This window comes from Notolepis coatsorum, assembly GCF_963971535.1.
Source record: "Notolepis coatsorum genome assembly, chromosome: 18".
Classification (NCBI taxonomy): domain Eukaryota; kingdom Metazoa; phylum Chordata; class Actinopteri; order Aulopiformes; family Paralepididae; genus Notolepis; species Notolepis coatsorum.
Genome location: NC_140182.1, coordinates 55,520,277 through 55,545,860, shown reverse-complemented (window position 1 = coordinate 55,545,860; position 25,584 = coordinate 55,520,277). Strand labels below are relative to the sequence as shown.

The following is a 25,584-nucleotide window of genomic DNA, read 5'->3' as shown; positions in this document are numbered from 1 at the left end:
CACGTTCTTGGTTGTTTGTATTTCTCAAACCAATCACAGTCCTCTAGGGCGGTACTAAGCCCAAAATGCAGCTTCTAAAATGGCATTGGGGTCAAATTACTTGTGGACACTCTTGTGTATGACTGACTGTCTCATTGTCTCTCCTCTCTTCCTCCTGCCCCCTCCTCCTTCCTCCTGCCCCCTCCTCTCTTCCGCCTGCCCCCTCCTTCTCTTCCCCTGACCCCTCATCTCTTCCTCCTGACCCCTCCTCTCTTCCTCCTGCCCCCTCCTTCTCTTCCTCCTGCCCCCTCCTCTCTTCCTCCTGCCCCCTCCTCTCTTCCTCCTGCCCCCTCCTTCTCTTCCTCCTGCCCCCTCCTTCTCTTCCTCCTGCCCCCTCCTTCTCTTCCTCCTACCCCCTCCTTCTCTTCCTCCTGCCCCCTCCTTCTCTTCCTCCTGCCCCCTCCTTCTCTTCCTCCTGCCCCCTCCTCTCTTCCTCCTGCCCCCTCCCTCACCTCTCCTGTCCTCCAGAGTAATGAGATGCTGGAGCTGCAGAGGAGCAGGATGCGGGAGGAGATCAGAGAGTACAAGTTCAGAGAGGCCCGTCTGCTGCAGGACTACACTGAGCTGGAGGAGGAGAACATCACCCTGCAGAAGCTAGTGTCCACACTGAAACAGAACCAGGTGAACACACACACATTGTGACAACCAACCCCATCATGGGGATGGTTGTCACACACTATGGGGTTGGTTGTCACCATGTGTTTTAATGGGAAAAAATCTTAAAAAGAAGACAAGATGGCAGAACTAAATTTGAAAGTTTAATTGCATTGACAAGTTGATAAATACATAACTTAATGCATCTTAACATGAACATAAACAGGAACACATCTTTAGGCCATCCTATATAAAAAAAAATAAAAATAAGAACACGCATTCACTTGTTACAGTGATGCCAAATGTAGGGTCTGGGCACTCCATGTGACAACCAACCCCAAAGAAAATGTGATGACAGACCAACCCCAACTGGAATGTCTTGATAGCATCAAGGCTAACAGCCATCTAACAACTAGTTAGCTAGCTAACAACAATCTAAACTATAGCTATCCCTTCACACTTTTTAAGGGTAATAATTGTTTCATTATAAACCAATTGTGTAAAAGCCTAGAAGAAAAATACTGAGGAGCGGAATATTTACAAATGGACATGAAAAACACAAAAAGGCCTCTCACCTCAAGTTCAGCTGTTTCACTCCAACGATGACAATGTAGGTGAACAATTCTGTACATTTAAATACCAAAATATGGGAGACAGGACCCTCTGGTGGTGAAATATAATGAATGTGACAACCTACCTGTGTGACAACGTCCCCCGTTCTCCCCTACATAATGGCTGACCTTACACATCTCTGTCTAATTTTCTCAACGTGTCATCATCATCATCATCATCATCATCATCATCATCATCATCATCATCATCATCATCATCATCATATCATCATCATTGTTTTTATATAGCACGTTCCATACAACTGTAGCAAAGAGATGGATCCTCACCTCCCGGAGGCTACATCCTAAAATATGATTGAAATTATTGCTGAATATCCATATTTCCTCTCCTCTCCTCTCCTCTCCTCTCCTCTCCTCTCCTCTCCTCTCCTCTCCTCTCCTCTCCTCTCCTCTCTTCTCTTCTCTTCTCTTCTCTTCTCTTCTCTTCTCTTCTCTTCTCTTCTCTTCTCTTCTCTTCTATTCTCCCTCTCCTCTCCTCTCCTCTCCTCTCCTCTCCTCTCCTCTCCTCTCCTCTCCTCTCCCCAGGTGGAGTATGAGGGCCTAAAACATGAGATCAAGGTGCTGGAGGAGGAGACAGTCCTGCTCAACAGCCAATTAGAGGATGCGTTGCGTCTGAAGGACATCTCCGAGGGCCAATTGGAGGAGGCCCTGGATTCCCTGAAGAACGAGCGCGAGCAGAAGAACAGCCTGCGGAAGGAGCTGGCCCATCACCTCAGCCTCAGCGACAGCGTGTACGGCGCCGGGGCCCACCTGGCACTCACCGTGACCGGCGTGGAGGCCCTCAAGTTTCCCGACGAGGCCACCAGTAACGGCACGCCCACCGCTAACGGCAACAGCGAGGACGGCAACCGCTGCAACGGACACTTCCATGGAGGCGGCGGATTGGCCAAGATGAACGGGGAGTACCGCCTGGGCCGCAAGGGGGAGGGGCTGAACCCTGTGTCGGACCTGTTCAGCGAACTCAACCTGTCGGAGATGCAGAAGCTGAAGCAGCAGCTGTTACAGGTGGGTCATAGGGGAGGTTGCAGCGTTACAGGGCTGTATGAAACACGTATTTTCACCTTGGAGATACAGACACTAACTGACACTCCTACACAGAGCTGTCTCTACGCCTGTACATCACAGCCTCTGAAACACCTCTGTCCAAGAGGGCAAAAATCTTTACCACATCTGGACATCCGCAACCATATTAGTTTGAAAGAAAATGCGGCTATGACGTTGAATTGGGTTTATAGAAAGTATCACTAATAACCTAAATTTTTTTTTTTTTTTTTTTTTTTTTTTTTTTTTTATAATTTTTTAAACATAACATAAAATTAGATATACAAGCATTAATTAACAGTACACATCCAATGAAATCACCATTTAAATAAATGTAGTATACGAGATATACACCTTGCTATCTAATACCCTACATACGCTCTCGCTCGCTCCCCCCCCCCCCCCCGGACCCCCACTTGGATAATCCATCCATTATCATTCGCTCCTAACCAGGCACTACAATTCATATGCTAGCTTTTATTCTCTCCACCACTTCTAACCACATTGCAATTTTGGTTTCACTGACACCTAAAATTCTTGCTGTAGATATTTCTAGATAAATCACATAGAGATATGTAAGAACCCAAACCTTCCGACACATTTTTTCCGGTTGAAACCATCGTGATGCTATCAGCTTTTTAGCCGCTGTGATACCAGATAAAACTAATCTCTTTAGCTGTATAGGGACTGCAAACTCAAAAACATCATTCAACAGCAATACAGAGGGGTGTACAGGTATATTCAGAATTAAGAAATTTGATAATTGCTGGGACACTTCTTTCCAGAATATCTTAACTGGTGGGCAATCCCAGTACATGTGCATAAATGTACCCTCATCCCCATTTGTACATAAGGAGCATCTGGAGTCTTGTTTAAGTCCCATTCTGTTCAATCTTATAGGAGTCAGGTATGTCCTATGAATATAGTTAAGATTAATTTGTTGATGGTCCGGGTTACGTGACACAATTCGAACGTTTGCCCAGACTTCTTGCCAATCAAAATTTATTTCCAGGTCTGGTATATCCCTCCTCCAGACTGAGTCTAGGGGGAGGATTCCATACGAGGACGTTAGTAATTGATGATAATAATCAGATACAAAACCTCTCGATGTCTCTCTTTCATAGAAGAATTTGTGATATCTGTGGTGCTCAATTGGTATCCTTAATGGGACTCCATGAGCCTTCAAACATACCAATAACTGTGTGTAAAAATAATGTGTGGAACTGGTGAGATAAAAAAATGTATGTATGTCTTTATATCTTCAAAAACCCTGTTTGTTGAAAACATCTCCTAATGTGTGTATGCCCTGCTTTTCCCATTTAGGGTATCTTATAGGTCGTTTTCCAATCAGGAGTGCATTGTTATTGAATAGGGGAGTATGACTATGCCATTTATGTAGGTTAGAATATTTTTTTTGTGTTTCACGCCATATCCGGATCGCATGAGTAATAATGGGGCCAAATTTCAATTCGCATTGCTTAATTGATAATTTGGTGTATACTATGTCCTGCAGTCTATGTGGTGCTACTATATTTACTTCTAAGTTTCTCCAGGATACAGATGCTTGGGAATCAAACCAGGTTGTCAGTGGTCTTAAAGTGTACGCCTTAAAATAGTGGTAAAAATCTGGAAATGCCATACCTCCGTCGGCTTTGTTTCTCTGTGCGGTGGATCTTTTTATACATGGAGGTTTGTTATTCCAAATAAATTTTTATGCGGTAGAGTGTAATTTTTTCCAGTAACCATCTGGAGGGGGTAACGGTAGCATTGAGATAATGAAGTTGATTCTAGGTAGGACATCCATCTTAACTATTGATACCCGTGCCTGTACTGAGTTTTTAAGTTTGGACCACCTGTCAAAGTCGTATTTGATCTTATCTTGGATTTTTATGTAATTGTACTTCACCGTTTGGCTTATAGTAGGGAATACTTCAACTCCTAAACATCTGAAGTGTTTAACCATTGGTATTTCTTCTGGAAGGAGTATATTTTTTGCAGGGGCATTAAGTGGAAGGAAAGCCAACTTTGGCCAATTTATCCTAAATCCCGATAGATTGCCAAAGTCATCAATCAACTTGAGCAAAACAGAGTCCATTCTCTTCGGTTCAAATAACAAACTCAGCAAGACCAACGGCTTCTCGGTTACAGTGGGTGACAATATTATCACAAGGAAAGATGAAATTACCTACCTGGGTTCCATCCTAGAGGCTAATCTTTCCTGTGACAAAATGGCATCCAATGTAATAAAAAAAGTCAACCAACGAACGCGTTTCTTGTACCGGATCTCCTCTCTGGTAAACAAGAATACCCTGAAGACTCTAGCAGGAGCACTCATTCAAGGGCACTACGACTATGCTTGCACCTCATGGTACCAAAGCACCTCAAAGGCACTAAAAAACAAATTACAAACATCTCAAAACAAGCTAGTCAGACTACTACTTGACCTGACTCCTAGAACCCACCTCACCCCTGCCCACTTTGACAACCTAGGATGGCTTAGAGTAGACGACAGAGTACAGCAACTTGCAATGGGCCTGGTCTACAAGATACACTACGCGACCAAGGTACCCATGTACATGTCAAAATACTTCCCAAAGGTCAGTGAATACCACGATCACAACACCAGAGGGAGCTCCACAAATCATGTAAAACCCAAATTCGGCTCAAACAAGGGACTAAACACGTTTCGCAATTATGCCACATCAATGTGGAACGCCCTACCTAAAGCTGTAAAGGAATGTGAATCACTACCCACTTTCAAAAACACTCTCAAAAAACACCTACGTGAGACTGCAATTCGAAACTGGCCCCTACAAATGTCCTAACCTAGTTGTACAGTAAATGACCAAGTAAGGCTTTGTCAGTATTCCAATGTAGAGTGTAAAATGTGTGTGTGTCCCCTACCCAGCCCCCCCCCCCCCCCCCCCACCTCCAATGTACAGCCCTCACCCAACCCACCCAACCCCACCCCACCCATCCAACCTCCTCCAATGTACAGTTTCTACGCCAAATGTATATACACTCCTTTTCTGGACACTTTTGTATCACAAACAGTACTGTATTTGCAAATCTGATATGTCATAAATGTATAGATGTAGCAGTACTGTCTAACTGTATGTCATGTATGTCATATATGTTATGATGAATTGAAAATGGGGGACCCTGATGTAAACAAGACGAAAGTCTTTCTCTGGTCTGCATCCCCTTAACAATTGTATGTATTGAGCTGTACTGTACTGTACCCATTCTGCAATCTGTTAATAAACTTGTCAATCAATCAATCAAAGGCATTGAGGTGTTAGGGTTTTGCATGAACAGTATTACGTCGTCCGCATATAAACTAATTTGATGTTGTGTGCCCTTGATTGCGATTGGTTCTATGGATTGGGATTGTCTTATAGATTGTGCTAAAGGCTCTAATGATAAAGCGAATAGTCCGGGGCTAAGAGGGCAACCCTGTCTAGAAGAGCGTGATACCGGAAAGATTTCGGAGGTGATTATACCTGTTGTAATCATGGCCGATGGGTCTTTGTATAATACTTTAATCATATCAATGAATCCTTTTCCTAACCCCATCCTTTCTAATACTGCCCATAGATAAGACCATTCCAACCTATCAAAGGCTTTCATCGCATCCAGGGACAGCATCGCCTTAGGTGTGGTGTCATCCTTGCTGGCATCTAGCACATGTAGTAACCGTCTTATATTATCCGTGATCAAGCGGCCTCTTATGAAGCCAGTCTGATCAGGATGAACTAAAGACGTCATATGCTTTTGAAGTCTGATGGCTAATACCTTGGAGTACAGCTTGATACCGGTTCCGAGGAGGCTTAAGGGTCTATAACTACCGCAATCGGTGGGGTCTTTGTCTTTTTTAAGGAGGACTGTTATGAGTGCAATATTGTCGTTCTTATGGAAGTTCCCCTCCTTGATTGAATATTAAATCATATTAAGTAATAGGGGTCCAATTACATCCCAACATGAGAGGTACATTTCTGGTGGGATACCGTCTCTTCCAGGAGCCCTACCACTTTACATTTCAGATATGGCCTCCCTAAGTTCATCTAGTGTGATGGGTGTTTCTAACTGTTTAGCGTCATCCTATGATAGTTTAGGAAGGTTAATTTGATTAAGATATGTGTCCATTTTGTTTTGATCGAAGGCCGTTTCTGATTTATACAAGTTGGAGTAGAACTCTTTGAATGTCTTGTTGATTTTTTTAGGGTCTGTAACAAGTCCTTGCTGTGCTTTAATGGTAGTTATATCTGCAAATTTTGCGTTGACTCTTAACTGCATAGCTAGTAGGTGACTTGGTTTAGAACCATGAAAATAATGCTGTTGTCTTGTGCTACGTATTTGAACTTCAGATTGTTGTTTATAAATTAATCTCTTTTTTTAACACATTAATTTGAGTTTCCAGTCGAACCGAGTAGTTGTATTGTAAAGAGGAAAATAACGTAGAGTAAAGCGTTTCCAGCTCTGCCAGTTTTGAGCCACGATTCTTGCGTATTTTGGAGGAAAAGTACCCGGTAAAATCCTTGATCAATCCCTTTACCGACATCCATAATATTCTGGGGTCCTGTACCGATTTCACATTCTCCAGTAGGAATACAGAAAGAGCTTCTTTGAATTGTGTAATGAATTCCTTGTTTTTCAGCAATATCGAGTTAAATCGCCATCTTGGGGCTCGGGATGACAGTATACCAAATGATCCTTTTAGGAGTAAATAACAGTGATCTGATACCATTTCCACGTCATAGTTATCAAATAGTCTCGGGATGCAGAAACATAATCTATTCTGGAAAGTGTGTTATGTCTTGCAGATCGACAAGAGTACTTTCGGGTCGTAGGGTTGATTGATCGCCATAGATCATTTACACCTGTATTCTTAGACCAATCCTTTAACGCAGTGGTTCCCAAACTGTGGTGCGCGCACCCCTTGTGGTGCGCGAGCGCCCTCTAGGTGGTGCGTGACATGAAAAGGCTAATGGTGGTAATTTTTTTTTTTTTACAATAAAATTTCATACAAATCTTAGTCAAACCTTTAGTATTATGGATATTAAACATGCTGGCAGAGTATTGTCGTGAACATTTTAATTAAATAAAGAAATTCCCTATCCATAGTCGCCATGGGAAGAGATAAAATAAAAAATTAAATCTGTGCACGGAGACCAGGAACAATTTTTTCTAACAGAAACCCATTGGGGGGTGCGCGAGCTAGGTCGGGAGGTGACAGGGGGTGCACGGCCAAAAAAGTTTGGGAACCGCTGCTTTAACGCATTAGATGAATTTGTCTGGTCGTTGGAAAAGGTGGGATAAGATTTATCCATCCCAGGATCCCAAATGGCATTAAGATCCGCGCCAATTATAAATGAGTATTCAGGAAGGTTTAACATTGTTCTGGTAAGTGTAGTGTAGAAGTTAGCTTCGTACAAATTTGGGGCATATACCGCTACCAACGCTATTTTCCTATTCTTGTATACAAATTTAGCTATGGTTATCCGACCATCTGTATCAGACCATACTTCCTTCAATTCAATATTCAACTTCCGTTTCACGACTATAGCAACTCCACGGGATCTCGTTCCAAAGGAAGAGTGACTAATGTTATGATATATGTTGTCCTCTAACGTAGCTTTGTCTTCCACTAAAATGTGCGTTTAGCTTAGAAGAGCCACGTCAACCTGTTTGTTTTTCATCAGTGTGAGCACGCTTTTGCGTTTATGTTGATTATTTATTCCCCCAGTATTCCAGATCATTATATTCAAACTAGCCATAATCTATACATGTTGTTGTGTAATTGTTGGTAATGCTTCTGGAGTGTGAATTCACAATGGATATACATCCAACTATTGAGGTCCCGTTGAGAGCCGAGCTTAAAACATACATATATACAAATAAACCCCTAAATCCCCCTCCCTCAGAGAGTCGTACAGGGCTGTGTTCCTTAGACACAACCTTTGCGTATAACTCCCTCCCTTACACCACCGGTTTGCCCAAAGTGAGCCTTTTAACCTTAACTTTCATATGCTAATTGCCATAGGATCTAAAACTTTCATTCTAATTTAATAGAATGTCACTCGTGGTCTAGCGCCTTCCCTTTAATGTAATAAAAATTAAATTAAAAATGAAAAATATACCTCAATTGGCATATTTATTTGAACCTTCTACTAACACGTATATGTTGGAACCTTACAGAAAAAAGAGAAAAAGAAAAGAGAAAAAAAAAATTGATTTTTAGAACTAAATTATGTAAATCCCTAAAGTAATGGAGCAATTGCTTAAAATATTAAAATAACTTTGTCAAGCTTATACCTTTAGATGAAAATGAGGTTTTTAAATCCTTGTATGCAGTTCGTCCCCCGACAAGTGTGGGCATTAAACCGTTATGAGGGTTTATTGAACTTCCATATCTGGTTCATGTGCATATACATACCGAATGTTATTGTTCACAGGCCTTCATTGTAGGAGTACAGTGTATTCTAGAAAGTTAGCCACCAATCATGACTTGTATAAACTGATGTTATGTTCCAGATTATTCTTCCTACCCAAGAGTTATGTCATTCCAGTGTATTCCAGTATATTCCAGTATGACACTGAACGATCGAAAGAAGAATCCAGAATGTTCCAGAGTGTTCCAAAATGTCAACGTCAGAATATTGCCTGCACAAAAACCAGGTCCTTTATCAGATTAGTCAGAGACTCGAAATTGGGTGGTGTATTCTCCATGCCTGTATCGGTTGAGGTTGCAGGAGCGTTGGCAGGAGTGGTGTTATTGTCGGATATTTTCTTCTCAATTTCCACTGCTATCCCTTTCACGAGGCTCGTCTCCGCCGGGACCGTTATATTGTCCTCTGCTATCTCCCTCACGGGGCAAGTCATCGCCGGGACCGTTATATTGTCCGCTGCTATCTCCCTCACGGAGCAAGTCATCGCCGGGACCGTTATATTGTCCGCTGCTATCTCTTTCTCTTTCTTTGGTCCCATGTTGAATCTTTCTTTCTGTTGATATAGTTAGTAGAAGGTCTTATTTAATATATACAATGAGGTTTAAACACATTAGTGTTGTACAAACAAGGTTTTGAAGCGAAATTAACGTTAACGGGAGCGGAGCGTTGACCAAACGTGTGAGTTATTTAAATTTGTAAATGAGTTATTAGAAAAGTAAACGGACTATAGTTTTTTTCTGTGTAAGGACACTACATGCGGCCCAGGCGGTACTCCCCGTTTATGGCTGCGTTCATCATCGTTTCCATGGTCACAAGTCTGCCCAGATGCCGTGAAATTGTATTAAATTATTCAATATAGTCAAGTTAGACCGCGCTCACAAGTTCTCACACTGGGTGCTGTAATCCCATAAAGTTCAGAATATCAAAGCAGGGTAGCCGGACCAGCACTCACAGGTTCAATGTTTTTTAATGGCAGCCTGTATCAAAAGCAGACATGTTTCGGACAATGTCCTTCTTCAGTGGTATGGCTAGCCTATGTCTGCTTTTGATACAGGCTGCCATTAAAAAACATTGAACCTGTGAGTGCTGGTCCGGCTACCCTGCTTTGATATATTAAATTATTCAACAAATGTCAGGTTCTTATTAATAAATTATAATTATTTATAATTATTTATAGACTAAATAATATACAGTAGGTGGAACAATAATAGGTAGTTTACGCACTCTCTGCGTAGGAGTGTGACACAAATTGACAGCTCCCTACCAATGATAGGACGATAATACTTTAAAATCAGACATTTACAACAGGTGTTATCGTTAACATCACCAACAGGTCAGGAAAACTTCAATTTAGTGTCAAAATATTCAGGACACCTTCAGCTTGTAAGAAGCAGTCCAATATTTACCTTGATTTCTATGAAAGAACATTCGGCCAAAGCCACATTCGGCCAAAGCCCCTACAGCTCTCAACAGGATGAATGTAGTCTGTGCCTGCTCTAGTCTCTTATCACATTCCCGGCCATTCACATATATACGTGATTGGGAGCCAGCGCTTGGCGGCCAATCACGTATATATATACGTGTTTAACTCGTTTTTTCTTTTATTCGATTTTAATATCCTATTCAATGTCACAGAGCTGTATTTTGGCTGGAAAAGGCATATTGGGACTCGGAAAGTGCAGTACCGGCCAGATCCTGGTATAGGCGCTGTCTCGAGAATGCAGTTTCCCCTGTTGCACACTTGGTGTCACCTTTTTTACGCTCTGGGCAGACTTTTTTGTTAGTCTGAAGGGAGGGCTTCACCTGATCGCCTGGAATACTTTTTGCGATGCCGAATTCCTTATGCATTAAAGGAATATGGCATCAGCCAATGGACATATGATCTAGCAGATGGCGATCAAATAACTGGAAAATTCTTTTTGGAATTTAACCGGCCACAGGTAAGAGCAATTTGACGTCAATTTCAGCTTGATCGTGCAAGGATTTATTAGCCATCCCCCTGCTCATCCTATGTTGTGGTAATAACGAATGCCGTTATTGGTAATCAATAATCAGAAACGACTTGCCCCGCCCCCCCCCCCCCCCCTTCATGCATTTATGATGGAACATAATACTGATCATATTTATTTGGATTTTTAACTCTAGCTTGTTTAGGGACGAAACGCCAATCAATTTAACGTTATTAGCTTAGCGCCTTATAAATAGCTTTGCAGGAATTATCCCAGATCATTCCGATATAACACTCATATTCATCACGGTATAAAACGGGAACGTATTGATGAAAAAAATATTTCTTTATGGCATATTGAACGGAAGGTTCATACTGTCAATTGACAATGACATTGGATGCATAGCTATAATATAATAGCTTTAGCTCTACAAACAACGTGATGCACAGTGAAAGTTTGTTATGGGAACGCTGGCCTTCCTAGAATGGGGCCCATCTAATGGCTGGCTGTGAATGTGTTAAGGTGGGGGGATGGGCACTAAACCCACCAATCCTGTGTCTTGTGTCGCTCACGTGATGCATTACAGGAACTGAAGTAACTACTTGGGTACTCTTACTTTGAAAGATCTCTGCCCCTACATACTGCATCTCTGATCGACTCGTGTCTGAAATACCCCTTCTTGTAAGTGCTTGGGATTAAGCCAATGTGTGTCTAGTCTACAGTATGCATATGTGGCATGCATGTCCAATATGTGTGTGTGTGTGTGTGTGTGTGTGTGTGTGTGTGTGTGTGTGTGTGTGTGTGTGTGTGTGTGTGTGTGTGTGTGTGTGTGTGTGTGTGTGTGTGTGTGTGTGTGTGTGTGTGTGTGTGTGTGTGTGTGTGTGTGTGTGTGTGTGTGTGTGTGTGTGTGTGTTTGTAGTCCCAGTTGTATCTGGCCTCACATAAAGAGGCATGTGTGTTGTATAGGACTGTTTGTTGTAGAGGCCTGTTTGTTGTAGAGGCCTGTGTTTGTAGAGGCCTGTTTGTTGTAGAGGCCTGTGTGTTGTAGAGGCCTGTGTTTGTAGAGGCCTGTTTGTTGTAGAGGCCTGTGTGTTGTAGAGGCCTGTGTGTTTTAGAGGCCTGTTTGTTTTAGAGGCCAGTTTGTTGTAGAGGCCTGTGTGTTGTAGAGGCCTGTTTGTTGTAGAGGCCTGTCTGTTGTAGAGGCCTGTTTGTTGTAGAGGCCTGTGTGTTGTAGAGGCCTGTGTTTGTAGAGGCCTGTGTTTGTAGAGGCCTGTTTGTTGTAGAGGCCTGTGTGTTGTAGAGGCCTGTGTGTTGTAGAGGCCTGTGTGTTTTAGAGGCCTGTTTGTTTTAGAGGCCAGTTTGTTGTAGAGGCCTGTGTGTTGTAGAGGCCTGTTTGTTGTAGAGGCCTGTTTGTTGTAGAGGCATGTGTGTTGTAGAGGCCTGTGTGTTGTAGAGGCCTGTTTGTTGTAGAGGCCTGTGTGTTGTAGAGGCCTGTGTGTTTTAGTGGCCTGTTTGTTTTAGATGCCTGTTTGTTGTAGAGGCCTGTGTGTTTTAGAGGCCTGTTTGTTTTAGAGGCCAGTTTGTTGTAGAGGCCAGTTTGTTGTAAAGGCCTGTGTGTTGTAGAGGCCTGTGTGTTTTAGAGGCCTGTTTGTTTTAGAGGCCTGTTTGTTGTATATGCCTGTGCCTGTGTTGTAGAGGCCTGTGTGTTGTAGAGGCCTGTGTGTTGTAGAGGCCTGTTTGTTGTAGAGGCCTGTGTTGTAGAGGCCTGTGTGTTGTAGAGGCCTGTGTGTTGTAGAGGCCTGTGTTGTAGAGGCCTGTGTTGTAGATAGAGGCCTGTGTGTTGTAGAGGCCTGTGTGTTGTAGAGGCCTGTGTTGTAGAGGCATGTGTTGTAGAGGCCTGTGTTGTAGAGGCCTGTGTTGTAGATAGAGGCCTGTGTGTTGTAGAGGCCTGTGTTGTAGAGGCCTGTGTTGTAGAGGCCTGTGTTGTAGATAGAGGCATGTGTGTTGTAGAGGCCTGTGTTGTAGAGGCCTGTGTTGTAGAGGCCTGTGTGTTTTAGAGGCCTGTGTGTCGACCGTATAGATTAGTGTTCCTTCTGCGCTCATCTGTCCTATATCACTGCGTTCATCACTTTTCTGTGATAGCTGTGACATCACACGGAGGTCGTGGTGCTGCTGTTGTCAGAGAGTATTTCACTCATCTTAAATCTGTCCACCATCCTCTATCACTCCAAGACAATCAATGACGGTTTTCTTCAGAGGGATAAAACCTACAATTTACTCCCCGTTTAGGAGACTGGTATTGACTCTTCGTCCACACGACACGTTTCATTAGAGAATGAGAGTGGCAGTGTGCGCGTGTGTGTATGTGTGTGTGTGTGTGTGTGTGTGTGTTCAGTTCAGTTCAGACTGTATTGTCCCTCAAGGGGAAATTTGCTTTGCAGCAGTGGTAGAGACAACAACAACAAATAACACAACACAAGAAACATCACATCTTACAGAATCCAACCAGGAAAAAGAAAAGGAAAATAAAAATACATTACTGTTATTTTAAAGGAAGTTAAGTGCATTTAGTGCCCTGGGGATGTACGTGTGTGTGTGTGTGTGTGTGTGTGTGTGTGTGTGTGTGTGTGTGTGTGTGTGTGTGTGTGTGTGTGTGTGTGTGTGTGTGTGTGTGTGTGTGTGTGTGTGTGTGTGTGTGTGTGTGTGTGTGTGTGTGTGTGTGTGTGTGTGTGTGTGTGTGTGTGTGTGTGTGTGTGTTCGTGTGTGCGTGCGTGCGTGCGTGCGTGCGTGCGATTGATTGATTGATTGATTGATTGATTGATTGATTGATTGATTTTTATTGTGGAGTAAAGACAGCATTCAAGGGATAAAAACATAAGAAAGTGCAAGCACTTATTTCCCATCATGGTCCCTGATTTTGGACATGGACAGACATCATAAAACATAGAGCATCATAATAAAACATAGAGCATCATAATAAAACATAGATCATCATAATAAAAACATAGAGCATCATAATAAAACATATAGCAACCCCATACAACATTAACCTGTATTTCACTTCTACATATACTATCAAGAGACTAACAGATGAGGGCGGCTGGGTGGCGCAGCGGAGTAAGCGCTCGTCACCAACACGAGAGACACTGGTATCGAATCCGGCTGTCAGCGTTGCCTCTGGCTTGGCCGGCCGTCATACTGGCTCAATTGGCAGAGTCAGCGGGCGGGAAGCCGATGGGTGGTAATCTGGTCGTTGTAAACAGCGACTCCTACAGGTCGGTCAGGGCGCCTGCACAGTGAGGAAGGGAGATGGTGAGGGTAGTGTGAGCCTCCCACACGTTACACCTCACCAATGAGAGTCCGCGCTGGCAGGTGAAAAGAAGTGGCTGGCTGACTCCGCATGTATCGGAGAGGACATGTGATAGTATCTATCAACCCTCCCTTGACCGACCAGTGGGGGGCACATGCTAGCAACGACCAGGAAGGGGAGGGGGGAATTGGCATGACTAAAATTGGGATGGGAGAAAAACACAGAAAAACAGGAGGAGAAAAAAAAAGAAATATAGACGAACAGATACGCCCTACCCTCTCCTTCCTAGACGTGGCTACTCTACAATTCACTGGCTAGCCATTTCTTTGTGGCACGTCTAAAGCTTCCCCCTCTTCACTGTTTTTCAGGGCCACTGGAAGCTTGTTCCACTCCAATGCCCCAGAATATAAAAAAGTATTCGTGCCCATTAGTGAGTTGAATTTTGGAAGAATAAAATCAGTGTGTGTGTGTGCCGCTGATGACACAAGAGTCCTGTCAACATTGTCCTACAAGCAGGACAGGAAATGACAAGGTGACGGCATTCTTGGAACAGCATAAAAACTGGAAGAGGGACAGATAGATAAAACAAAGCTGCTGTTCTCTCTACAAAGACTTTACATAACAGTACTGACTGATGGCCTTTTAAGGCTTTGCCAAATAGCCTGAACAGATAGACTTGGGTGCGTGTGTGTGTGTGTGTGTGTGTGTGTGTGTGTGTGTGTGTGTGTGTGTGTGTGTGTGTGTGTGTGTGTGTGTGTGTGTGTGTGTGTGTGTGTGTGTGTGTGTGTGTGTGTGTGTGTGTGTGTGTGTGTGTGTGTGTGTGTGTGTGTGTGTGTGTTTGTGTGTGTGTGTGTGTGTGTGTGTGTGCGTACGTGTGTGTGTGTGTGCCATTGGGAGGTCTGACAGACCAATTAGTGTGTGATAAGGCAAGGCGGCAGAGGCAGGGCAGAGATGGAGCGGGTGAGAGAGAGTATGCTATTGGTCCTATATGCTTAGAGACAAGGGGACAGGAATAGAAGCTCTTGCAGAGAGAGAGAGAGAGAGAGAGAGAGAGAGAGAGAGAGAGAGAGAGAGAGAGAGAGAGAGAGAGAGAGAGAGAGAGAGAGAGAGAGAGAGAGAGAGACCATACCAGGCAAACAGCACTAGAAGTACACATGGAATATGGTGGCCCGCAGGCCAATGGCGGCCTTTGGAGACGTTTCTGGTGGCCCAGACTTAATGTGCAGAACCACTGATGAGTGTAGTAAATTCCTACAGAACCCTACAATAATCTGAGGTTATTGTAGTACAGTACAAATGAGATTGCTTATCTGGAAGGAGGAGAAAGGGATCATATGGTAGAATTGTTGATCTCTTCATCTGGCTTAAAGCAGATTGAAGAATTAAACGTGTAGCCAGACAAAACCATGAACTATAGTCCAATTCAACATTTATTTGATCAGAGCCAGAGGCCAAGGTGAATAGGACAAAAGATTATCAGAAAACATTAACAGGGCTGTCTGTGTACAGAAATCACAATCAGGTTTGCATTCTCAAACCTCAATATGTACATAAACAGTCACTTGGTAACATAATTTGAACATACATTGACTACTGTAGGCCCCTTTTTATATGAGTAAGCCTGGTTTCTAAGATAAGTATCTTTACATTCTATTCTAACCAACCATGGGTCCATGATTTACTCACATAAAAAGCAGCACAGTCTCTCTGGTGGTGGAGCGGTGGAGCCCGCAGACCCCTGGGGTTGGTTTGGTCTGGGGCTCCCGAACTCCCATTTTGTATCCCCTTATATACTATAATTTCTAGCCAATAATGGTACATTTTACTAATACAGTTGATCCAATCATGCGTCTCCTGTGGGCGATCTCCTGTGGGGGCTGGCAGCCCCCACCTCTGGGTTGTGGCGACGTGATGGGACAGAGATGGAGGGGGCCTGTCGGTGGCCCCCGTCGGTGTGGTCTTTTGCTGAGTACAGAGGGGTTCTGCTGGTGGCCCCCGTCCGTGTGGTTGCTGTGTGAGTCTTCTTTCAGTAAACAGAGGGGGGGTCTTGGTGGCCCCCCTCCTTGGTGTGGCCGCTTGATGAGTACAGAGGCCTGTTCCAATAAACCTTTTACCAACTGTATCTCCCGTGTATATGAATTTACACATTTCTAATATTATGATTTACTCTTTTGATACTAAACAGTTGATTAATAGATAACTTTGTTTGTGACTTAGTGTCCATGACTAATCATCTCTTCAACAAGTCTAAACTGGTCTGCCCTGTGTTCAACCCAGCTGTCTCTGCTTCTACATTTACATACAGTCAATTCGAGAAGGTGTTGTTTGTTCTCTAAATTAGTCATTGCTTGAGTGGGGGTTGAAATAACTGTTGCTGCTGTTATCTGATGCAACTGTCTCAAGTATGGTTCCTTATTTAGCCACTGAGTCCACTCTGCTATTGAAAGGTAGCTGTGATGATCTCTGATTATTCACACATATTATTTATGAAATTCCACGTCAATATTTACCACATTTCCCCGTTTTGACGATTCTTATCGTCACATATGATATATTGACTTGATTTTCTATACATACTAACCATACATAATAAAATTCATTTTTTCCAAAATTAAAATTCATTTTTTCAAAAATTAAAATTCATTTTTTCAAAATTTCTCCATTTTTTCTTTTTCCATTTTTCTTTGGTACATATCATCAATTAGCTTTTGCTCCTCAAGGCTCATAGCCAGAGGCCTACCTTTGAAACAACAACTTTTGAGCTTGTTGAACACAATAAAACAATTTAATCTAATCATTATACCTTTAAATAAAACACAATTTTTTAAAAACCCATTCTTCTTAAGTTACAGCACTTTTGATTCCACATTCTTTCATAAGATCTGAGGAAGACACAGAAATTATTATTCATTCTTTCATACATTTTGCTTTTTTCTCTTGTTAATTCCTTTTCCAAGACAGCCCAATCACATTTTGCATAATCAACTCAGTTGGTCTTCTCACCTCTCCCCCCTTTATGAACATACCATGGACATAATACCTACCACCTCGGCGCACAGACGGACAGGGAGGGCGGAGCATCACTCAAGGAAAAAAAAATTCTTTCACCACCTCACTTCGGCCATAATCTACACCTAATATTCTACCTATGTGAATGTGTTTAGTACTCCTGCGTTGTGTCATAATCTATACCAGTTGTTACCGTTCAGTCACCTCCCGTTCAACATACCAATCAATCACGCTTTCCCACAGAGGCCCTTGCTCAACGCTCTGGTCGCACAGTCTCTGACCGTTTTCGCCCCCCTCCACCCCATGCCGGCCAGCCTCAGCTGTAGCCACTGTTTGTAGGCCTGTGACCTCGTCATATTTTGACCCATGACTGTATTTCCTTGGATCTACAGACGACTCTGTCAGTCTGGCGGTTTGTCCCAAACCTCCGGCCGCTGTTCTCGGGGCTATTTTGAAGGAGGGGCCAGCGTCTACAAGCGACCCCTCTTCACAATCCAACAATCTCCCACAGGAAATGACTGAACGGGTTCACACCATTGTGTCATAATCTAATGAAATGTATTCCTACACATCTTCCATGACTCCTCTACCTGTGACGGTCCGTCCTCCCCCTCGACTGAAACTGCGAGGGAACAAAACACAAAACAAATTTTCTTTACATAATATGTCAAATATTCTCAAGAGAAGCCAAATGTTAATCATTATGCCAACGTGACGGGACCACTTATCTATTGTTGACATTCCGTCGACGTTTCGACGCCACTTCCCCAGCCTCCAGCCTTCTCCACTCACTCAGACCATAACCGAGAAATAAGAAACAAAAGGCAAATAATCAAAAAAAACATTCCAACAGATCTCACATGTAGACCACCTCAATGGTTATTTAAAAAGAAAAGAAAAGAAACCTAAAACCCTACATCTAAACCTCATCACACCTATCATTGTGATTTTGACACCTCTCAAGCCAGCACATTCACCCTCTACAGGCCCCACTCACACCCAATCAGGCCACACAATCATAGATTAAAAATAGAAAAGAAATCTAAAAATCTAAATTCAATACTCCATCCATACAAAACATTCAAAAGAAATCAAATCAAATGAAAGCAATAAAAATAAACTCCCTCAGTAAAACAAATGATATGAAACAAATGATAAGCGACAATAATTCCCAGGTCTATTTGTGGTATAACCCAAGTGGTTTGATACGCTCCTTATTCTGATAGACAAGATAACAGCCCTACTACTCATTAACGTCATTATTGTTTTATTTTACCTAGATATGACTTATACTAAAAGTGGACTGCTGGCTCACCCAGCTGACATCTGATCCCGACACAAGATCTAACATCCTGTCTATTGTTAGGCCTTAACTAGATAACAGAATCGGTTTACGATGTCATCAACAGCTCAATCATTCACTGAAATCAAAAGGACATAGACAAACACCATCGCTTTCAACATATATTACACATATCATAAACAAACACTTTTAAACTCTCGCCCATACACTCGTTAATCAACCAACAGACAGACAAACAATGTTAGTTCTTCTGCGCTCAACTTTTCTGCTCTCAATTTTTCTGCTCTGATCTCAGGCTACTACAGCCTTTCCTCACAACAGCTCCTCTACTCTCACTTCAAAGACGGACTGGAGTCCATCCTTAATCCAGACCTATCCATGCCCTCCAGTGCACAGACAGATCCAAATATTCCCTTATCAAAATAGTTAACATTCATAAGTCATAACCCCAAATGAATGCCACTTCCCTGATTGTCTCACTCACTGACCCAGCTGTTCCCTGACAAACCTTCCCCTGTCTCACCTTCCTGTCACTTCCTGGCCCCCTGGCCCATTACCCCCACTTCCTGTCCTCTGCTCTAAAAATAACGCCATCTGTTATCTCACTTTGACTGTTCTCTCCTATCTCCACCTGTGACCTCTTTCCTGTTGCATCTTGCCTCGTCATCCTGTCAAACAGCCATTTGTAAACAACAGCTGTCCCCCTTGCCCCCGCCTGGGCATACAACGTTATCACTTCCTACTGTGAAGATATTCTTGGTCTTTCCCGTGAGCGTAACAGTGATCATAAATAACAGGCGTTACCACCATATGCAGGATGCAGGCCCCCTGCAACTTCATCAAAAGGTTAATCATTCCATACACCTCACCCTGGGGGCAAGCCGCCCCCCCAGGTTTGAATAAAACACACATTCCTACTGCCCCCAGGGGAGGCTAAATCCCTTCCCCCCAGAGGTCAAGTAGCACATATTTGCAATTTCACCTAGTCACAGACATTGTCAGATAACCACGGAATAAAAACAATCATTTCAATCACTGTAAACATAATCATATCAAAATTTGTCATTGCAGCAATAAAAGTGTATTCTAACACAGCAAGCCCCCATCAATAAATTATAATCTCCTACAAGTCGGAGGCTTGTGTCAACATTTTAACAGTGTATTAAAGATTTACCTCATACAAGCACCTAAAAATAATTACCATTCCATACAGATTTTTCTATACAGATCTTAAAATCACATTTGTACATGCACAACACCCACATAACAATTGCACTCTAAACAGATTCTTAAAAATCACATCTTCACAAAACAATATTTATGCATATTACAAACACAAGCATCTTTATCAAAAGCCACCCTTTAGCAATAAAACACCATTAGTGGTTAGTTCCAACATGCTAAGACTAAAAAAATTTACACAGGACTTTCTGGGAACGTTAACTCCGTACATATGTGACATATGATTCTAATGTAGATGTATTAATTAAATATAATGCAAGCAATATGTCTTTTTCAGTGTAGAGCGCTTCCCCAACTCAGCCTGTAGCTTCTCTCAAACCCCACTATGTCAAGACTATACACTTGTATAACATACTATTGCCTAGTTTACAAGTCCAATGTGTATCTGGTATATGAACCCCAGTGTAAATTAAGGGCATGTATCATCTAATCCTACTTTAACCTGTCTCATCACATACTACCCCTACACAATTTGCAGTAACGCCACCCCCAGAACATTGTCCACAATTACACAGAATGCACAATACACAACATACAAGCACAACCACTTACAAAATGCAGAATGTCCACTAGAATGTACAATATACAAACACAACCATTTTACAAAATGCAGTACATACCCTTACCCGTCATCCCTGGCCCCTGAGCGAACTACCACGAATGAAATAGACCCAATCCACGCTGTACCGCGCATGCGCAGTGGCCAACGTTGCTCCCCGGACGATGTATTACGGCAAAGCATAACTAATATCATAAACGCCTTGTTCCAACATAACACACTGCCACGACATTCACCACATTCTCTAACCCTTCCCAAACATCATTCTCAAAACTCGAAACGTAACATATGTTGCTCGCAAACGCCACAAAACAACGGCACGCAAGCTAACTAGCTCAGCCAGCTCAAATGCTACGTTCAAGGCCCTCACGGGAGCCGTGCCTTTCAAGATCCGTTCATCCACGCAATTCGCTCAGTACCAATCCAAGCATAAACAATTCACACAAGCTTACAATAACCAACCACTCTAATAGAAAATAATTTTTAAAACATTCTCACCATCCAACGCCGCACACATAGTCCAACACGAATCCTCTCTCCTACCTTCTCTCCGCCTCACTTCATAGTACCGCGAACGTTACACACTCTCTTCAACACCATGACGTCATCAAGCAGCGACTTCTTAATATCATACTCAATCGCTACCGCATCAATAACAACCCTCAAAACGGCCACAATCTCTCCACCCTACGTCTCGATTCGCCTCTTACCTGCAATCGCCGCCACAGTGTTTAATCAATTCTCTCATAACGCCATCGTAACGTCCCCAGTTTCACCGTGGACTTTTCCACAGAGCTAAGCTAGCTAGCCCCCATCACCAGTACGACTCGCCCCAAACCTATGTTCGTTGGTCATTAAAATATCATAACAACACAACAATAAGCTCCTACGTTCCGCCAATCATTCCTAACCATAGCCATAGTCCCCCATACAATTCCTAACCATAGCCATAGTCCCCCATACAATCATTACTGAATGTTTAAGCTTACCATAGCTCCGTTGAATTCCCACTAAGTACTTATCAGTCATCTCGACCGAATTGTTTTATTAAGTACATTGTTTTCGTATCACAGCGCACGTAATCGAATCAACAGGCCGGTTTCGCTCAAGATTAAAAAGGACCTCCAGATCTGTTCGATACTATGCCTAAGGACGACATATATATCTTCATTTAAATTAGGCCGATTGGACCCTGCAGACACGTACCATCCATTATCGAGCCTTCTTGAACACGCCGGCACCCCTATCTTCTATTAATTACTACGTGTTAATCCTGTAATCGCACAGACCACGTTCCCTGATCATGCCAGGTCCCACTCATCTTTACCATACCTGATTCGCATGTTCTGAATAGTAACAGAGCTCTGCACTCTTCCCCATATTCCCTGTACCCAATTACACACAGCTCTCCTTCCATTCAGAACAATCAAATCAATCCAACTTACCCGCGCCCTCTTCCTGAGAACAATTTTAGGGCATTTATATACTCAGAACGCGCCCCTGTCGTACACACCAGACAACCGTGCTTCCTAGCCAGAAAAGCCTTTCATCTGCCGCCATGCGACGCTAATACCAATACACCATGATCAGCTAGTCTGTGCCCCACCAATACGTCATCACATTACATGCCGTATCTTCTTGGTGCAACCCCCCTGTATAGTTCATAAAGTATATTCCATACGAGACCCAACCCCCGTGGCCCGCATAGGCCGGGACCGGCCTCCTGTGTCTGAACAAACACACAAACATAAAAAGCCCACGTTTGCATGTTCACTGCACAACAAGCGCGATCCTCATACCTCCGGACATCCTAACCTAAGTCACCGCTCCCCCATCCCCGCATGCAAAAGCCATATTCACCGTGGGTCCCAACAAGTGGCGTACACAACCAACCTTCATCCTGTCCCTCTCTCCTCCATTTCAGACAACAAGCCCCTCATCTATAACTCCAAACGCAGCAACCCCCAGCTCTTTGCCCCGTACGTCCCCAACACACAGCAAGGTCCAGAGACCCTACCGCACCTTTTCAGGGGGAGACACAATAGGGTGGGAAGAACGGCACCATTTCTGTAGTAAATTCCTACAGAACCCTACAATAATCTGAGGTTATTGTAGTACAGTACAAATGAGATTGCTTATCTGGAAGGAGGAGAAAGGGATCATATGGTAGAATTGTTGATCTCTTCATCTGGCTTAAAGCAGATTGAAGAATTAAACGTGTAGGCAGACAAAACCATGTCCAATTCAACATTTATTTGATCAGAGCCAGAGGCCAAGGTGAATAGGACAAAAGATTATCAGAAAACATTAACAGGGCTGTCTGTGTACAGAAATCACAATCAGGTTTGCATTCTCAAACCTCAATATGTACATAAACAGTCACTTGGTAACATAATTTGAACATACATTGACTACTGTAGGCCCCTTTTTATATGAGTAAGCCTGGTTTCTAAGATAAGTATCTTTACATTCTATTCTAACCAACCATGGGTCCATGATTTACTCACATAAAAAGCAGCACAGTCTCTCTGGTGGTGGAGCGGTGGAGCCCGCAGACCCCTGGGGTTGGTTTGGTCTGGGGCTCCCGAACTCCCATTTTGTATCCCCTTATATACTATAATTTCTAGCCAATAATGGTACATTTTACTAATACAGTTGATCCAATCATGCGTCTCCTGTGGGCGATCTCCTGTGGGGGCTGGCAGCCCCCACCTCTGGGTTGTGGCGACGTGATGGGACAGAGATGGAGGGGGCCTGTCGGTGGCCCCCGTCGGTGTGGTCTTTTGCTGAGTACAGAGGGGTTCTGCTGGTGGCCCCCGTCCGTGTGGTTGCTGTGTGAGTCTTCTTTCAGTAAACAGAGGGGGGGTCTTGGTGGCCCCCCTCCTTGGTGTGGCCGCTTGATGAGTACAGAGGCCTGTTCCAATAAACCTTTTACCAACTGTATCTCCCGTGTATATGAATTTACACATTTCTAATATTATGATTTACTCTTTTGATACTAAACAGTTGATTAATAGATAACTTTGTTTGTGACTTAGTGTCCATGACTAATCATCTCTTCAACAAGTCTAAACTGGTCTGCCCTGTGTTCAACCCAGCTGTCTCTGCTTCTACATTTACATACAGTCAATTCGAGAAGGTGTTGTTTGTTCTCTAAATTAGTCATTGCTTGAGTGGGGGTTGAAATAACTGTTGCTGCTGTTATCTGATGCAACTGTCTCAAGTATGGTTCCTTATTTAGCCACTAAGTCCACTCTGCTATTGAAAGGTAGCTGTGATGATCTCTGATTATTCACACATATTATTTATGAAATTCCATGTCAATATTTACCACATGAGTCAAGGTGTAAATGCATGTGTTTGGTCTGGTTCCAATACAGTTTTAAACCAACCTACAACATCACAGAGTACTTTGCTTTTAAGAAGGTAAAACTGTGCCCCCTGGGCTAAGCTGTCAAGTTAAAAATGACAGTTTGTTGAAAGCTTGCTAGGATACTGGTTGCGTGTATGACTCCCATATGACAAGACAGATCTTTATGTTCTCTTGTTTCTCGGGCGGCCCTCAATCCAGTTGGACCTCAGTCATCAAAACCTTGAGAACTTAAGGTTATTCTATAACCCTAGTTATATGAGTATAGCGAGCGCTCTGCTCTATAGGAACTATCCCTTTATCCATTCTAATAATGAAAAAAACTTTCTCCACATGTACACGCCTATTCACCTCCGCCTGGCCACACCCACATCCGCTCCTATATAAGCGGGGTTGTGGCCACACAATCAGCTCCTTCCCAAGTCTTTCACCACCAAAGGAGAAGACTGTGGGGTCATCAGTGAGTCAGAGCAGAGCGCTCGCTATACTCATATAACTAGGGTTATAGAATAACCTTAAGTTATAGATTGTATATCTTTACGCTCTGCTCTATTGGAAGACAGGAGCTGAGCAGAGCGAAAAGCTCGACAGATGTACCCGCTGAGGCCCCCTACAACCATCAGAATTGGAGAGGATCCAAGCCCCCCGGCCCCCCCTAGTGGAGGACGGGAGGGAGATCGGATCCGACTGTGTGAAGAGGGTTTAGCACCTCAAACGCACAAGGTGAGCAGACCGTGGGACTTACCTTCGTTCAGAAGGGCCCGCAACCACTCGAGTGTGCATCCCACATGCCACCCAACCCTGTGGCAAGGCCGCAGCAGCGGAGCGCGGAGGAGGTCCCAGCCCTAGGACTCAAGCCCATGTCCATCCCATTGCCGTTGTGTCCTTGGGCAAGACACTTAACCTACTTGCCTCGTATGAATGTGTATGCATGTATGAATGTTGGTGGTGGTCGGAGGGGCCGTAGGCGATGATTATTCGCCACGCTTCCGTGAGTCTGCCTCAGGGCAGCTCTGGCTGCAATTTTAGCTTACCACCACCGGTATGACTGTGTATGAACGAATAATGGACTCTGTGAAGCGCTCTGGGTCAGTGAAGAGCGCTATATAAATCCAATCCATTATTATTATTTATTATTAGGACAACCCGAGGACGTAAAAACACGAACACACACAACCCTCTTTATACAATAAAAAAGGCAAAGTTCACTCTTACTACTACAAGAAGAACGCCGTCTTTTATGACGAGAGAAGACATAAGTCCTCGACCAAGTGCTAGCTACAGGCCTTGCTAAGTCATACATAATAGCGACCAAAACAATTTTCAAAGAAAACTGCACCACTCCCTAAGCAAGAGCGCAACCCCAGCAGTAGCTGAGGGTTTACACCTTATCCCCAAAAATATAGTGAATCAACACACGTTTTGTAAACAAAATCATATTTGAGGGGGAAGGGGGGGGAGGCAGGGGCAAACTGGGGAATAATTTCACCCACCCCCTCACCACCTCACCCCTGATACGACGCCAAAAGAAAACAGAGCCGTGACACCGGGTGCATGGCGCGCCAGATGAAGCACATACTCACTGTAGAGTAAAGCCGTACATCACGCACGCCAGCCACAGCCGATAACCTCGTTTGTGTAAAAAACAGGTTTTATCCACGGCACTGGCTTATGTGTGAAAACTTGCCACCCTCTATTTTTATCATTACCCTCAAGCAAAGAAAAATAACAAGCAAAGAGAGGGACTCAAGCCCTTGATCACATGCCACTATGTACAACTCCGTAGGTTAACATCCAGCCAGTTGTGGACTCAAGCCACGTTGTCTAAACGTTACATGAACACACACACAACTTCTCATCATACAACAAAAAACCCCAGTTCATTTTTACTCACGTAAAAATAACGCTGTTTTTAAGTAGAGAGAAAGACATAAGCCTTGGTCAATGCTAGAACCTAAGCTATGCAAAATAGCGACCAACACTATTTTCACACAGCACACGTCGTATCTCCCAATGCAGTGAAGTAACATATGTTTTGTCAAACAAAGACATCGTTTTTAACCAAAACATTCGGGAGGGGGAGGAAG

General features: G+C 43.4%; 1 protein-coding gene across 1 annotated transcript in view; it reads left to right on the top strand.

Annotated features, from left to right (window-relative positions):
- The window catches only part of LOC311245629 (protein bicaudal D homolog 1-like), a gene marked incomplete at both ends in the record, with an annotated part of 257,330 nt that overhangs the window by 213,493 nt on the left and 18,253 nt on the right, over positions 1-25,584 (top strand). The window contains 2 exons of the mRNA XM_084335542.1: positions 508-660; positions 1,791-2,270. Coding sequence (XP_084191668.1) covers positions 508-660; positions 1,791-2,270 — 633 coding nt within the window. The remainder of the gene's footprint in view (positions 1-507; positions 661-1,790; positions 2,271-25,584) is intronic.